Consider the following 15,872-nt stretch of genomic DNA (forward strand, 5'->3'; position numbering starts at 1 on the left):
GTGCGTAAATTAAAACTCTTCCTCTTAAACTGACCACTGGGAAACTCAGTTTCCGTTTGAAGAGAGAAAAACATTATGGATAAAGTGAGCGGGGAGGTAAGACCCAGTGCGCTCCCGTCAGCAGAGAATTTGTGAAATGCGGAGAGAAGGAGAGTGCCTTGTTACGATGAGGTCATTTCCAGCAGATTTTCCAGCTGCTCTGGCTCTCGGTCCTCAGTCTGCATGGAATCGAGTCCCAAGGCACCCTGGGCCTCGTCCAGAAGGTTACTTTAAGAGATGGATTCTTCCAGCGTGAAAGCCAGCAGACTAATAGCGGAGACAAGACGTGAGACAAAGTTTCTTCCGTCCCTGCTTTAAAGGATTGTAAGAGAACATTTCATAATGGGACAGATTGTTAAAAGAGAAACTTCTGCCACCAGTGATACCAGCCGAGCACCGCGGCCCCCGCCCTGTAATCGCTGTGCGCTTACTTCGCCGTTTCCGAACCAGCCTCCCCTCCTGTTGGCAGGGAACGCGCTTGCCCTCTCTGTCTTCCTCTAGCAGAGCCAGCTCTCAAGGAGCTCTCCTGTGATTATAGCCTTTAAGATAATTAAAGAGCAGTGAAGATTTTGTTGTTTGGGGGCAGTGCTCTCCCTTCCCAGAGCACGAGAGCATATTAAATACTGTAAGTGCATACTCAGTACAACGAAACCCTCAGACACCATTTCTCCTGCAACTGAATTACTTTGTGAACTGGACTGTGAGTCTAGAAGTTTTTGCCACCTTGAAATTAAATCATGAAAAGGAGAAATACTATAAATAATAATGATAAATAATCTTCCCTTTAGCTTCCTGATGGATTTAAGCCCGAATTATTACTTATGTTGGAATACTCATCTTTAGTGGGGCAACTCCAGGGATGTCATCCGTCCGCACTAATTTTCCTCCTTCTGTAAGCAGAACAGTGAGGGAATTGTGTAGCTTTACCTCGTGGTGAGGGCGGTCATTTCTTTTTTGCACACTCACAACGCCAAAGACCTCAAATCAACCTGACTGGAGGTGCCTCGAATCAAAACCGGGTCAGGCAAGAGAATAAACACAATTGCAGTAATTAAGAACCCTTTTTAATTTTTTTCCTTCTTTTGGAGGCCGAGGACGATCTGCCGGTGCTGAAAAAGCTCTCCTTTATTCTAGAGCTGGGGAGGTTGGAAGGCATCCACGGGAGTCGTCAGGACTTGAGCTGGCCACGGCCGCCGCTCCGGAAGCCGGCGAGGTGCTGCAGTGAGACCCGGCGCTCCGGGTCTCCGTGGTGGGAGTGCCGGGCCGGGTGTGGAGGACGGCGAGGTGCTGCAGTGAGACCCGGCCCTCCGGGTCTCCATGGTGGAAGTGCCGGGCCGGGAGTGGAGGGAGGTGCTTTCTCGGACGGGCTCTCGACCTGCCGCTGGCCTGCTGATGCGTCACCCACTGCCAGCTCTGAATCACTTTGGCAAGGGTGCTGTGTTCCTCGGGCCCTTTCAGGGGGCTCTTTGCTTTGGGGATGCTCGCAGGTAGCCGAGTGGGAGTAATAGCCGTCCTACGTCTCTCCTGTGCCCGGGGCCCTGACCTGGGAGTTCGTATAAAAGCTGTGCGTCCTCACCACCTCTGCCGGCTGTAACGGCTCTCGTCATCCTCCGTTTGGAGAAGGGAGAACTGAGCCACGTGACTCGCCCTGCAGTCCACAGCTAGAAAGGGATGGAGGTATGATTAGGAATCGGGCCACCTGGCTCTGAGCCACGAGGCCCCCGAGTCCTCCGTTTTGTGCTCTCCTCTGTGGCTCTCAGGACGTTAGTTCCCTTACCTCTAGCCAGTCCGCGGACACCGGAACCATCACCCTGGTGTACCCCAGCTTTATTGCAGCCAGTACAGGCATTTCGAGCTCCACATCACGTGCCCACAAAAACCATCCTTGGAAGAAAGGACACAGGCCAACTTCTCCCCCACCTCACAGCCCACAGTGACGGCACAGAGGGCCATCTTCCCGCCCTGGGTCCCAGGGAGCACTTGGTACGTCCTTGAAGGTTACCCCCACCCCCACACACAGCTCCTTCCTTTCCTTCCTTTTTCATACTTCTCTGCCAGATCTTGTGTCCGTCAGTCGAGGATTCACCTTCTCCCTCTCCCAGACCTTCCTCCCTCTCCCAGACCTTCCTCCCTCTTCCCTGACCTTCCTCCCTCTTCCCTGACCTAGCCTTCCCTGGAACCCTGCTGCCGTCCCTCTTAGTACCTTGTGGTATAGGCGCGGGGCTTTAACTACAGGGGCTTTTGGTTATTTGCATAGACATCTTACTAACAGCTTCAAGGAAGCGGTGTGTGTGTGTGTGTCTGTGTGTGTCTGTGTGTGTGTGTGTGTGTGTGTGCGCCTGCATCTGAATTTGTTTCATCCCTGCCATTGCCGTCACCATGCCTTGAATATCGTAGGCGCTCGGTAATTTTTTCTGTCATCGCTTTGTACCTCATTTATCTCAAGTGCGGGAAAAGCAGGGTGAAGCATTTGCCTGTTTCCATTTGCAGCGGGGTTACAGTAAACACGAGACTGGGGTCCACGTGCTCGTCTCCCGTGAGGAGTGGCGGCTTCTCACTGTGGGGTCTTCTCGTCACAGAGCGTTTCTTTCTGAAGAGGTGTTTGTAGGAAGTAATGTCCGGCCCTCATGGTGATTGAAGAAAGTCCATGGCGAGCGTCAGGGCTGTGCTAGTATTTGCAGTTGCAGAGTGCTTCAGAACTGACAGAAACCACCTTCCCACCTGCAAGATGGAACGTTGGCTCTCATTTCAGACTCACAGAGGCAGAAAGGAGGCAGAAGAGTGGTTCCCGGGGCCTGGGGGAGGGGGGAACAAGGAGGTGGTGTTCACTGGGGACAGAGGTCATTGGCGGTGGTGAAGAAGTTGTGGAGGTAGGTGGGGGGTGGCTGCACAGGAATAGGAATGTCCTTAATGCCTCCACCGGGTTGTGCACTTCAGAATGGTCACGGTGGTAAATTAAACGTTGTGTCTATTTTAACACAATTGAAAAAACAAAACAAAACACCAGACCTGGGAATTGAGCCACTGACGTAAATTTCACCTGTCTGTGTCTGGGGTAGAGAAGCCCGCGCCCGTCCCCGGAACTTTGAATAGCACTGTAATACCAGCACGTTTATTTATTATACATGAAATTATACAGAAAATCCCTGATTTTAAAAAATCCATGATTTTATTCTAACATCTGTCTCTGGAAATCGAGCTCTTGTCTTGGAGAAAAGAGGATAGGTAACTTTTTTTCCCAACCTTATGTAGATCTTGACGAAATTTGTCTAAAGCAGTAGCTTTTGCCAAGTGAAGATCAGCCGTTTTACTTATTTGAGTCAAAGTAGTGATGTTGACGCAGTAAAATGACAGCAGCCACCTTCAAGCGCTTTGCTCAGAGGCGCCGCAGTTAGACACCAGTTAATCGTTGGTTTCTCTTGATTTTGCTGTAATCAAACCCGAAGCATTGGCGTGGATTGCATGTTGGTGTGGTTTATGGTCGGTTTAAAGAATGTTCTCCGGTGTGTATTGAATAGTCTCACAATATATATGCACATTTCAGTTCACTGGTCACTGTAAATCCTTTTTTTGGAACTAGTTAGGTTTTAGAAGAAATAGTCATTTAAGAAATTTAAGCCATTTAATTTAAGAAGGTGTTTTATTGGTGGGGGAGACTTTGATCCAATTATTAGATCAGTTTTTTTGTTGTTTTGTTTGTTTGTTTTTTGCGGTACGCGGGGCCTCTCACTGTTGTGGCCTCTCCCGTTGCGGAGCACAGGCTCCGGACGCGCAGGCTCAGCGGCCATGGCTCACGGGCCCAGCCGCTCCGCGGCATGTGGGATCTTCCCGGACCGCGGCACGAACCCGTGTCCCCTGCATCGGCAGGCGGACTCTCAACCACTGCGCCACCAGGGAAGCCCTAGATCAGTTTTTTTAAATTAATACATGTATAGGCATACCTCATATGTGTACATACGTGTACCTCGTGTACAGTCGTACCTCATAAATGCCACATGTTGTACTTCGGAGACATCGCGTTTTTTACAGATTGAAGGTTGATGCCAGCCCTGCAGCGAGCAAGTCAGCTGGCGCCGTTTTTCCAACAGCATTTGCTACTTTGTGTCTCTGTGTCACGTTAGGGTAGTTCTTGCACCATTTCAGACTTTTCATTATTATTATATCTGTTACGGTGATTTGTGATCAGTGATTTTTTTTGTTTGTTTTTTGCGGTACGCGGGCCTCTCACTGCTGTGGCCTCTCCTGTTGCGGACCACAGGCTCCAGACGCACAGGCTCAGTGGCCATGGCTCACAGGCCCAGCCGCTCCTCGGCATGTGGGATCTTCCCGGACCGGGGCACGAACCCGTGTCCCCTGCACCGGCAGGCGGACTCCCAACCACTGCGCCACCAGGGAAGCCCGTGATCAGTGATTTTTGATGTTAGTGCAAAAAGATTACAGCTCACTGAAGGCTCAGATTTTGGTTAGCATTTTTTAGCAATAAATTTTTTAATTAGGGTATATAGCTTTTTTTAGACACAATACTGTTGCACACTTAATAGACTACAGTATAGTGTAAACCTCTTACATGCACTGGGGAATCAGAAAAAAATCCTGTGACTCACTTTATTGCTGTGGTCTGGAACTGAACCACAATACCTCCAGGTGTGCCTATGTTGAGGTGGACCAGTCAGTAGAAACACATGACACTCTTGTGGACCAAATGGTATGACATCCCTGGTTCTATCGCAGGCCGGGGATGGTTTTTGTTTTCTTTCCTCTGCTGTTTACAAATCAAAAATCCTTTAAGAAGTTAACACCATATTGGGGAAAACTCTCTGATCTTGGATTCTAACTTAAAATTTCAGAGAGAAGATGAATCTGGGATCAGAAAGTAGAGAGCTAGAGCTTACACAGAAATTTTCTTCGTTGGGAAAAAGGCTAATGCATAAAGAAGAACAGAGGAACGGGCTCCCAGAAGTCGTCCATAATTCCCGTCCCTGGAGGATCTTAAATGCTCTTGCTCCAGAGTCCTGTGCTAACGCTTGTGCAGACACTTCTAATATATATTACAGACACTTGCGGGGTGGGGAACGTGAACCAGGCTGTGGGTGCAGGGGTGTCGTCCGTATGTATCCAAATACTTTCTCCTTAGAAAACGAAGATCTGTATGCTGAAAGACAAAAATCAGCACTTTCCTTATGAAAGTGTGATTTTGTGGAAAGATTTTACATAGACTATTTGAAAAAGCCAAGCCCTTCTGGTGCATTTTAAGGATCCTTTTTAGTAGCGTGGCCGTTTCATTAGGCAATGTCTATGAGCTAGCTCCACGGTGTCTTACAATTTTATAAATGGAATTCATTTCAAACACAAAATGCTTAGTTTTCCTGTATAACAGTTGTTCTCAGCCAGCAGCAGTTTAGCAATTTGTAATATTAGGCAATGTCTGGGGGTGTTTTTGATCATCACAACCGTAGGGGATGGAGGGGAGGTTGTGCTGGCGTCTAGTCTAGTGAGAAGAGGCCAGGGACGCTGCTAAACATCCTACAGTGTGCAGAGCGTTCTCCTAACAGAGAATCGTCTGGCCCCAAGTCAGACTCCCTGAGGCTGAGAGACCCTGTTGGTTAGATTAGATTTCACTGTTTATAAGTACTCAAAATGACAATAAAAGAAAAGAGAGTTAGGGGTGGTGTCTGAGTCCATTCAGGCTGCTATAACACAGTACCATAAACTGGACAGCCTAAACAACAAACATTTATTTCTCACAGTTCTGGAGGCTGGAAGTCCAAGATCAAGACACCAGCAGATTCGGAATCTGGTGAGGGCCAGATAACACCATCTTCCCTTCATGTAAGGTTTACACTATACTGTAGTCTGTTAAGTGTGCAACAGTGTGTTCTTACATGGCAGAAAGAGGGAGAACTCTCTGGGGTCTCTTTTTATAAGGGCACTAACCCATTCATGAGGGCTCCACCCTCATGACCTAATCACATCCCAGTGGCGCCACCATTTACCATTTACCATAGAGAGAACCTGAAACTGAATTCCTCATGAGAACTGAGTCACCATCATTACTGCCACTCAGGATCATCAAAAGTCTCTTTAGAGCTACAGTATTCTGCCATGCACATCTCTGTTATTATTTGTTCTGTCCCTTGAATAATGTTTTATTTCTTCACTTGTATATGCTCTGATTTCATAGCTTTTTATTTAGTCTCAGATATCTTCCTAATGCCATCCTCTGTGTGAGCTCCTCAGAGTTCAAGCAGACGTCTCAGGACAAATGTATATTCTGACCATCAAATTTTCTTTCCAGTGTCTACAGAAGTGCAGAAATACCACCTAATTAAGTGAAGAAGATAAGTATTTTTGCATGACAAAATTCTGGTAACTACAAATTAAAATCTTGTTAAGACGACAAAGTGAGAACTGGAGTGTCCCAAGAGGCCACTGTATTAGTTATCTGCTGCTGCGTAACAAATGACCACAAGTTCAGCAGCTAGAAACAACACGTTTGTTCTCTCACAGTTTCCCAAGGTTGGGAGACCGGGCACGTGCGGGGCTCCTCTGCGCAGGGTCTCGAGAGGCTGCAGCCACGTGGTGGCTGGGCTGCATCCTTATTTAGAGCTGAGAAGGGAAGGGTCTTCTTCCAAGCCCACACTGTTGGCAGAACTCAGTTTTCTTGTGGTTGTAGGACTGAGGCGCACAGCTTCCTAAAGACTGCCCTTGGTTCCCTGGGCGGTTCGTGTGAAGTCCGGCAGGAGCGTCTTTCTCTAGTCCAGTAAGAGTCTTATACAATGTAATGTAACAATTATAGGAGTGACATCCGGTCATCCTTGCCATATAACCTAACCAGGGTGTGGCATCCATCTCCTTTGACATATTCTGTGTGGTAAAAGGGAGTCATAGGTCCTGCCCACACTGGAAGGGAGGGGATTATATCAGGTGGGACTCATTGGGGGGCCATCGTGGGGTGTGTCCATTATGACAACCTTTAATTCAAATCCTCCCAACTTGAAATGTGCGTTTTGTCCTTTTATCTTGTTCTAAACCAATGGAAATTTAATTGTAATTCAATAATGAAAGATTTGCCACCATAAAGCTGCCTGAAAACATATGGCGTGGACTCTGAAGACAGTTCCCAAACAGCCTGAACTGTTCAGTATTGACGACATAACTGAAGGAAGCTGCGGCCCTTCTTGGCCACTGCCGTTTGGAGTGAGTGCTCTTGCACACGTGTGAATTCTGCTCTGTCTGTGGGTGAAAGAGTTCTATTTGAGTGACTTCGGTCCTCTTTGGGCCAGGGTGCTCGTAGGTCTGACTTAGGATTGTGAAGAAAATAAGGCTCTTTCTTCTCGTCTGCCTCAGACACAGAGGCTTCCGAAGTTCTCATCATCCCCTCACTCCTCCCCCAGGTTTCTACGTGCCTTCCAGTCCTGCGGTCTCGGCCACACTGATGCAACCAGTTCTGTGGCAAAACACAAACGATGTAGGTTCTCTCTGTGTCCATGGGCTGGCTTCCTGACACCTGGCCTCTGTGTAGAAGTCATGTCAGGCTGACACATACGCTGACTTAGCTCCGCACTGATGTGTGTCTGCCTTCTCAGGGCCATGTGCACCCTGTAGGTTCAGTGACGGTCAAGTTCATCACTGAACTTTTATCAGTGGGAGGTGTTATGATTAATCGCTGCTTCAGAGCCACAGGTGTTTTCCAGACCATATAGTCGCCCTGCCTGGGGGTGTCGACGTGCCTGCTGGCCTACCCGGTCGTCTTCCCCATCTGTCTAGGGAAGGGCGGCATCGAAGGCAGCCGCGTCTGTCCTACTGCGCATCGGGATTCCATTCAAGCTCGCTGTCGACTGCGTTGTGATCATAACGCACACTTTAGTGAATAAAAAAATCAGTGTTTCGGAGCTTCCCTGGTGGCGCAGTGGTTGAGAGTCCGCCTGCCGATGCAGGGGACGCGGGTTCGTGCCCGGGTCCGGGAAGATCCCACATGCCGCGGAGCGGCTGAGCCCGTGAGCCGTGGCCGCTGAGCCTGCACGTCCGGAGCCTGTGCTCCGCAACGAGAGAGGCCACAGCAGTGAGAGGCCCGTGTACAGCAAAAAAAAAAAAAAAAAAATCAGTGTTTGTTCTCATTTTCTGTGGTCCCTGAGCTTGTCTCCATTAGTGGTTTATATATGAGTCCATCCCAGAATTTATAAAATACACCAACTCATCTTTTTTGGGAAAACTTTCACCTGTATGAATGTGTCTATATATACATGCACACACACACACACAAATATAAAATCTTTATGTAATCACTAAATACAACACGGATCAGGCATTAATTACCATCACATGGACAACATCCTGAGTATTGTATTTTTTAATCATCTCAGAAAGAATGCAGTAAAAAAAAAAAAAAAACTACAAGCAGTGCTTCAAAACTCTCTTCCACTTTCTCCTCTCAGCGTTCTCACAGAAGGTGGCCCCCGCTTCGTAAAGACCTCATCGCCGCGAGGTGAGGCTAAGATGAGCATAACCAGTGACGAGGTGAACTTTCTGGTGTATCGCTATCTCCAGGAGTCAGGTAAGACGGAGGCTTCCTGTCCGTAGGAAATCATCTTCCACATGCCAAGTGCAAGGCGAGCAACCATGCACTGGTCGAACACTCAGGCTATAGAAAAAGAAGAGCTCAGAACACTCTTGTTCAGAGGATTACAGGAGGGAGGAGAAGGTTCTGGGGCCGTCCCATTCCAGGGGCGGGATGAGGCAGTATGTTCTTTCCCCTGACGTTTCTGTTCACGTGAAATCAGATTGGAATTAAGATCAAGAGCAGTTGTGATAGATACGGTGAGGGGCGGGGGTGATTTGGGGTTCCTGGCCCCCAGCACAGGGAGGGCATTTATGGGCTGGTGTGTACATATGGTGTGTATATATGGGGGTGGGGTGATTTGGGGTTCCTGGCCCCCAGCACAGGGAGGGCATTTGTGGGCTGGTGTGTACATATGGTGTGTATATATGGGGGTGGGGTGATTTGGGGTTCCTGGCCCCCAGCAGAGGGAGGGCATTAGTGGGCTGGTGTGTACACATATGGTGTGTATATATGGGGGCGGGGTGATTTGGGGTCTTGGCGCCCAGCACAGGGAGGGCATTTATGGGCTGGTGTGTACATATGGTGTGTATATATGGGGCGGGGGTGATTTGGGGTTCCTGGCCCCCAGCACAGGGAGGGCATTAGTGGGCTGGTGTGTACATATGGTGTGTATATATGGGGGTGGGGTGATTTGGGGTCTTGGTCCCCAGCACAGGGAGGGCATTTGTGGGCTGGTGTGTACATATGGTGTGTATATATGGGGGTGGGGTGATTTGGGGTCTTGGCCCCCAGCACAGGGAGGGCATTAATGGGCTGGTGTGTACATATGGTGTGTATATGTGGGGGTGGGGTGATTTGGGGTTCCTGGCCCCCAGCACAGGGAGGGCATTTATGGGCTGGTGTGTACATATGGTGTGTTTATATGGGGGTGGGGTGATTTGGTGGGGTGGCTTGAACAGAAATATATCGTCTCAGTGTTCTGCGGGATAGCGGTCTCAAAGCCAGGTGTCAGCTGGCGTGGCTCCTTCTGAGGGCTGTGGTGGCGTCTGTCCCAGCCTCTCTCCCAGCTTCTGGTGCTTTCCCGGCTGTCTTTGGCTCTCCTTGGCCTGTAGGTGCATCCTCCCCTGATACATACCTGCACCTTCATGTGGCGTTCTCCCTCTGCATGTACCTCTCTGTCTAAACTTGTCAGGTTGCTCCTTTTGTAAAGACACAGTCGTATTGGATTAGGGGCTCATGGTGTTCCAGTACGACCTCATCTTAACTAATTACATCTGCAGTAAGCCTTTTTCCAAATAACGTCACATTCTGAGGAGTACTGGGGGGTAGGACTTCAACATATGAATTTGAGGGGACAGTTCAACCTATAACAGTTTGCTCTGCACACATTTAAGCTTTATACACTTGGTGTCATGTTTTATATATTCTGCAACTTGATTTTTCAAGAAGGAAGCCAATTCCCAGGTCCCACTTGCCAGAAACACACGTGCTAGGACTCAGGGTGAACCAACTGTGGGCCCCTGGGACGGGCTCTTTCAGGGTCAGCCCAGAAGGGTGCGATGGGCAGGCCTTGAAGGCAAACCAAATGGCTCGATTCTTATTCTTGAACACATTAGTTACCCATTGGAAAAATGGTTATCCTGGGGCTTCCCTGGTGGCGCAGTGGTTAAGAATCCGCCTGCCAGTGCAGGGGACATGAGTTTGAGCCCTGGTCCAGGAAGATCCGACATGCTGCGGAGCAACTGAGCACGTGCACCACAACTATTGAGCCTGCGCTCTAGAGCCACGAGCCACAACTACTGAGCCTGCGTGCTGCAACTACTGAAGCCCACAGCGCCTAGAGCCGGTGCTCTGCAACAAGAGAAGCCACCGCAGTGAGAAGCCCGTGCACCACGAGGAAGAGTCGCCCCCATTCTCCGCAACTAGAGAAAAGCCTGCGCAGAGCAACAAAGACCCAAATGCAGCCGAAAAATTAAATTAAAAAATGAGAAAAAAAAAAAAGGTTATTCTGGGCAAAAGGGATGAAATACATCGGGCATGTAGCATGTTATAAATAAACCTCTCCCCACCAAGCCTGGATCTCTCTTTCTGCTAGCGACCCCAGCTAGAATTAGTCGTGGCAAGTACACGTTCTTTCTACATCTACACTCGAACATTTGGATTAGCTTTTGCCAGAGCATAGTATAAAAAATGGATAAGCAAAACAAAATAGGCACTGCCTCCCCCTGTAAACCAGGGAAATCACCACCACTGCTCTGGTACCTTAACCTCAGAACTTAACCAGGGAATCTCAGCTGCAGTACCAGTGCTCCCCTAGCACTGATCTGATAGATTCCCAGAAAGGATTGCAAGTGAAAATTCCATGTACCACACCCTGTCTCCCTGTAGATTTCCAGCATTGCATTTAGGATTCTTTCCTTTTAGAAACACCTCCTCCCAAAGATAGGATGAAGCTGAAAGCATAGTCAAAACGTGTAAACCAATGACAGGCTACAATTCCCGCCCCTCTGTCTGTGCACATCAGGGTGAATAACGGGTGTGAAAGAAAGCTTTCATGTAACCCAGAGAAAGGTTTCTCCCGGAGGTTGGTTTGTAGGGCCCTGGGGCAAGAGCGTTGCTGACCTCTGAGTAAACACAGAAATCTCCATTCCTCCCCCAGAAAGGCGAAACTTCCTTTTTTGGTGTCTGTTTACATTTGTCTCACATTTGTTGATAAAGTTTCTGTAACCAGGCAACTGAGAGGGAGACTTGGGAGACAGCAATGTATAGAATTTCATCAACGCTGATTGCATGTAACGTCTGCTGAACTGCTGTCCTAATTTGTCAGACTCCCTAGAGTAAGTCCCATAGGTTGAGTGAGGAGTTAAGAGATGACTCTGTGTTCCTCTAACGACTGACTCGAGTACCCCACGAGGACATGCCCCAAAGAAGAAATGCCTAAGGTGTAAGTGTTCATTTGGGGGTTGTTGTACATGTTTATCTCAAATCTCAAGATTTGGTTAAGCATGTCTTTACTGAGCACCCACCAAGTGCCAAGAGCACCTTCTCCTTGGCCTGTCAATGTCTCCTTTCTAATTAAAAAAAAAAAAGAAAAAGAAAGAAAGAAAAAGGTCTCTTGATTAAGTATCTGTGCTCTCTCTCCTTTACCACCATCAAATTCATTAAAGCTAACTAAGTCCTGTATTGTGACAGGTGATTCATTCCTCAACCCCTCCCAGCGTGGCTTCTCTACTAGAGGTTGAAAGTTCTCTGCTGTGGCGTCTTCAGTAATCTTCATCCTCAGGTTGTGTGTAGAAGAAAGTGGGTGTGGAGGAGGACGGAGATGGTAGGTGGTGAGGACCCCGCGGTGAGGCAGACCCCTGGTTCTCTGGTAGATGTGCTCATCACCTCACAACCAGGAATAGACTCGGAGTTCCACCCCCCCCCCCCCCCCCGCCCCGAGGGACAAGTTCCCTGCAACCACGGGCACTCCTGGTCCTGCGGCCTGAGCCGATGCAGAGAGTCCTGCACTAAACGTATCACATATCAGGTAGGATGCTTTCGGCTGCAAGTAAGATAACCGACAGAACATTCATCCCCCCAGATAGCAGGAAGGCAGGGTATTGAAATGATACTTTCCTGAAAGTGTTGTGGGAATCCACATCTCATCTCTGCAAACTCAGGAAAGCATCTTGAACATGGACTTGTTTTGTGTTTCTGCCCTCAAGAGGCAGAGTTCGTATCATCTGGGACTCTTCCCTGACCTTCACCCAGCTGTGTATGTATTCCACAGCCTTTTCCTCAAAGGCTTCTTGTCACCGTTCGTTGTCTGAAGCAAGGGCCGTGCCCGTAGAAAGCACTCCCTAAACACTATTGATTTGTGACGTCTCACAGGTGCGCTTCATGGCAGCCTGATAAGTGAAGCTGGTTAGTGAGGAAGCAAGGCTTTTCAACTCAGCAGGAGGAGATTTTGACCAGCTCTGGCACCAGAGTGGCTCAGTTGGTTTTTGCATGAGTTACCGGTAGTCCAGTTTTGAGGGCTAGGAGTCCGTTGGCCTCTGCCTTACAGGGATCAGTCGTGGGGTCAGATGTGCTGTCTGGGCGATTTTTAAGAAGCAGATTGTGGCAGAGCGTCTTTGCCACGCAGCCCATAAGTTCCCTTCACGATCCGAGCAAAGGCTCACTGCCCAGCACGCATATAAGCCAGTACTGTGTCACCAGCTTTTGAGAGAAGAAGGAGGTCTTTTGCGAGGTCAACCTGCCAGGACACAAGGGGCAGGACGCACATCTGTCTCCCTGATCCAGGGTTTGGGGCAAAACTCAAAGGGTTGGGGGAGTTTTGAACTTGGAAGCTGACGGGCTAGTCTCCAATCAGCCCGTACAAGCTCCTCGCGCTGCTGGAAGCCACGTTTTCCTTACTGAAGGGTCTCTCGCTTCACGAAGGGCTCTGGTGGCAACGTTTCTATTCTCTGAGTTCCACAGACTGAAGATTTTTGGTTCCAGGGTCATCCTGGAGATGGGTTCTCGTCTTGTGCTGACACAGGGCTGTCTCTGTAAAACAACTCCAGGTTCGATCAATGAACAACCTGTTTAAGGAGGCAAAGCCTCTCTGAGCTGCTCGGTGTTTTCCATGCTCTTTCAGCGTGGATGTGTGTCAGCCTGCCTGGGCTTCTGCGAGCAGCCCCTCCAAACGCTGGGCGAACCGTGAGTTCCTCCCCGCTGCTCTTGGTGAATACAGTAGCGGAGCCCGGCGTCGGTATGAGAAGCGAGGACATCCGATAAGTGAGTCTCTGTAGGCATATTAAATACTTCCTCTGGGGCCTCATCCTCAAATTAAATTATAAAGAAAATTTGTTCTCCCAGATCCAGTGGGGCAGGGACCCAGTGGACGCTGGCGTTGGTGGCAGGCAGCTCTTTACACAACCGGGGGGGTTACCTGCCAGGAGTTGCCAAGGCTCTGGTGAAGGAGCTGAATGAATGGGTTTGGAGATCTGTCACGAACAAGCTCAAGTGTCTTTGTTATGTCGTGTGCACAGGACCAGCTCCATGACGGATGGAGGGAAAGATGGTCTCATATGGAGCTGGGTCAATGTCACCATTAATTCTGGAAAGGAGAGAAGGTCTGGGGGTTTGGGGCCAGATTCTCCGTGACGTTAAACGATGACAAGACCTTTTTCTCATTCATCTCAGTTGGCAGCCTTGGAGAAGACAGACATGACCTTTCCTTGTTAGATGTGGCTGCTTCTCCCCTCCCCACCCTCATCTGTACCATCTTTTCCTTTTTCTTTCTTTCTTTTTATTTTTAATGTAAGGTATAATTTTCATGCCATAAAATTCATCCTTTTTGGAGTACAGATTTGCAGTGTTTGCCAAACGTTTACAGTTGTGTAACCACCAGCACAATCAAGATACGGAACAGCTCCATCACCCCAAAAAGTCCCCTGTGGCCCTTCCCCCCACTGCAGCCCCTGGCAAGCACCTCTCTGCTTCCTGTCCCTGTAGTTTTGCCTCTGCGAGAATGTCTTAGGAGTGGAATCTTCCAGCAGGGAGCCTTGACGGTCTGGCCTCTCTCGGTGCGTTTGACGTTCGTTCACACTGGTGCATACATCAGTAGTTCCTTCTTTATTGCTACATCATATTCCATTTTAGGGATGCAGGGCGGTTAGTCCTTTGTCCTGTGTGAGCACATTTGAGTGGTCCCCAGGTTTTGACGATTACAGCCAAGGCTGCCACAAACGTTTGCGTACAGGCTTTTGTTGTACGTGGGTTTTCACTTCTCTTGTGTTGGTATCTGGGAGTGGGGTTGCTTGGCCGAGTGGCAGGTGTGGGTTTAGTTTATCAGAAGCCACCACATCCTCTTCTGTCTCACTCGGCAGCGAGGCACTTCACAGCCGTCAGTGGTTTTATAGGTTTGATTCGAGTTGTAGAGCTCATTGGTGCCTGGGGCGCAGGACATGTTGGGAAGTAAGTAAAAGGACACTGTCCCCCACAGATATATCTACAGGATACTGATGAAGTTTTACGCTTCCTCTCAGGGTTTAAAATTAGCCTTCGTGAGCCTGTACCAGGGTCACGGTTTCCCCAGACCTGCTGAGTGAGAACGTTCGCCCGTGCACACCGGCTCCTCCTTAAGCAGGCACCTTTCTGCAGGAAACTAGGAAACTCTGCAGCCTGGCCAGCCCTCCAGTGGGTAAGACCGAGCCTGTGGGCAGGACATATGTCCATCTGGGCCGGCTTCCAGGTAGATAGCAGGATTCCGACCGGCAGGGCCCCAGGTAGGGCAGATGCTAAAAGTTTCCATGCGTTGATTTGACTACACACCCAAGGTATTAACGTCATTGAAACTAGGGGAAGTGTTTCTCTACTGTGAGTTTTGTGACTGACATTTGCACACCAGGAAGAACAGACAGAGGCTTAATCAAAACCACTTGACGACTGTGGTGGTAACTATAACAGTGAACAAGGAACACAAGTGAGAAGTTGTTTCCCTAACGTTTTGCCAGGTGCGGGTGTGTTACCAGGCTGCGTGTCCCCAGTGGCTGTTTTTTTTAACATTTTAGACGGTAAGAGAAGCTTATCATTATGATAGATGGTAGAAATTCATTTATCATATATCACAAATCAGCAGGATGGTGAACTTCTTTCTTCATTGTAGAGATTTAAAGACTTCCCAGTAGGATTGAAAACTCCTCATACGCTGGAATTTACTTTCTGATCTGTCATGGTTCGTGGTCGAGAGGCCAATCTATTACACATATGTTTTGCTTATATTAGCATTGCCGTAGGTGCCTTATTCTGAGAGGAACATCAGTGGTTTTCAAAAGTAAAAGTCTGGGGCTTCCTTGGTGGCGCAGTGGTTGAGAGTCCGCCTGCCAATGCAGGGGACGCAGGTTCGTGCCCCGGTCTGGGAGGATCCCACATGCCGCGGAGCGGCTGGGCCCGTGAACCATGGCCGCTGAGCCTGTGCGTCCGGAGCCTGTGCTCCGCAACGGGAGAGGCCACAACAGTGAGAGGCCCGCGTACCGCAAAAAAAAAAAAGTAAAAGTCTGCACCCCAGGCAGCTACCATTTTCCTAAAGAGCCGCGATGCCTGCACTCACATGACTGGCCAGGTGGAGTCAACCATGTCTCCGTTGATTTACATAGTGTACATGGATGTTACATGATGTACACAGTTATGTGTTACATATCATCCTTGCACGTAAGGAGGAGCGGGAAATACTGTGTGGCCAGGCTCTAAAGGTTGTAAACGGAACCGAGATGACATTTCTCATTCACTTCATGGAGCTTTTGTT

The 15,872-nt window shown here is 49.0% G+C and overlaps 1 protein-coding gene across 2 annotated transcripts in view; it reads left to right on the top strand.

The window, feature by feature from the left end:
• Positions 1–15,872, top strand: part of TBL1X (transducin beta like 1 X-linked) — a 228,298-nt gene that overhangs the window by 163,305 nt on the left and 49,121 nt on the right. For both annotated transcript variants that reach the window (XM_082864435.1, XM_082864436.1), the window contains exon 4: positions 8,475–8,593. In XM_082864435.1, coding sequence (XP_082720561.1) covers positions 8,536–8,593 — 58 coding nt within the window. In that variant the 5' untranslated portion in view covers positions 8,475–8,535. The remainder of the gene's footprint in view (positions 1–8,474; positions 8,594–15,872) is intronic.

This window comes from Leucopleurus acutus (genome assembly GCF_964270905.1).
Source record: "Leucopleurus acutus genome assembly, chromosome: X".
Lineage (NCBI taxonomy): Eukaryota > Metazoa > Chordata > Mammalia > Artiodactyla > Delphinidae > Leucopleurus > Leucopleurus acutus.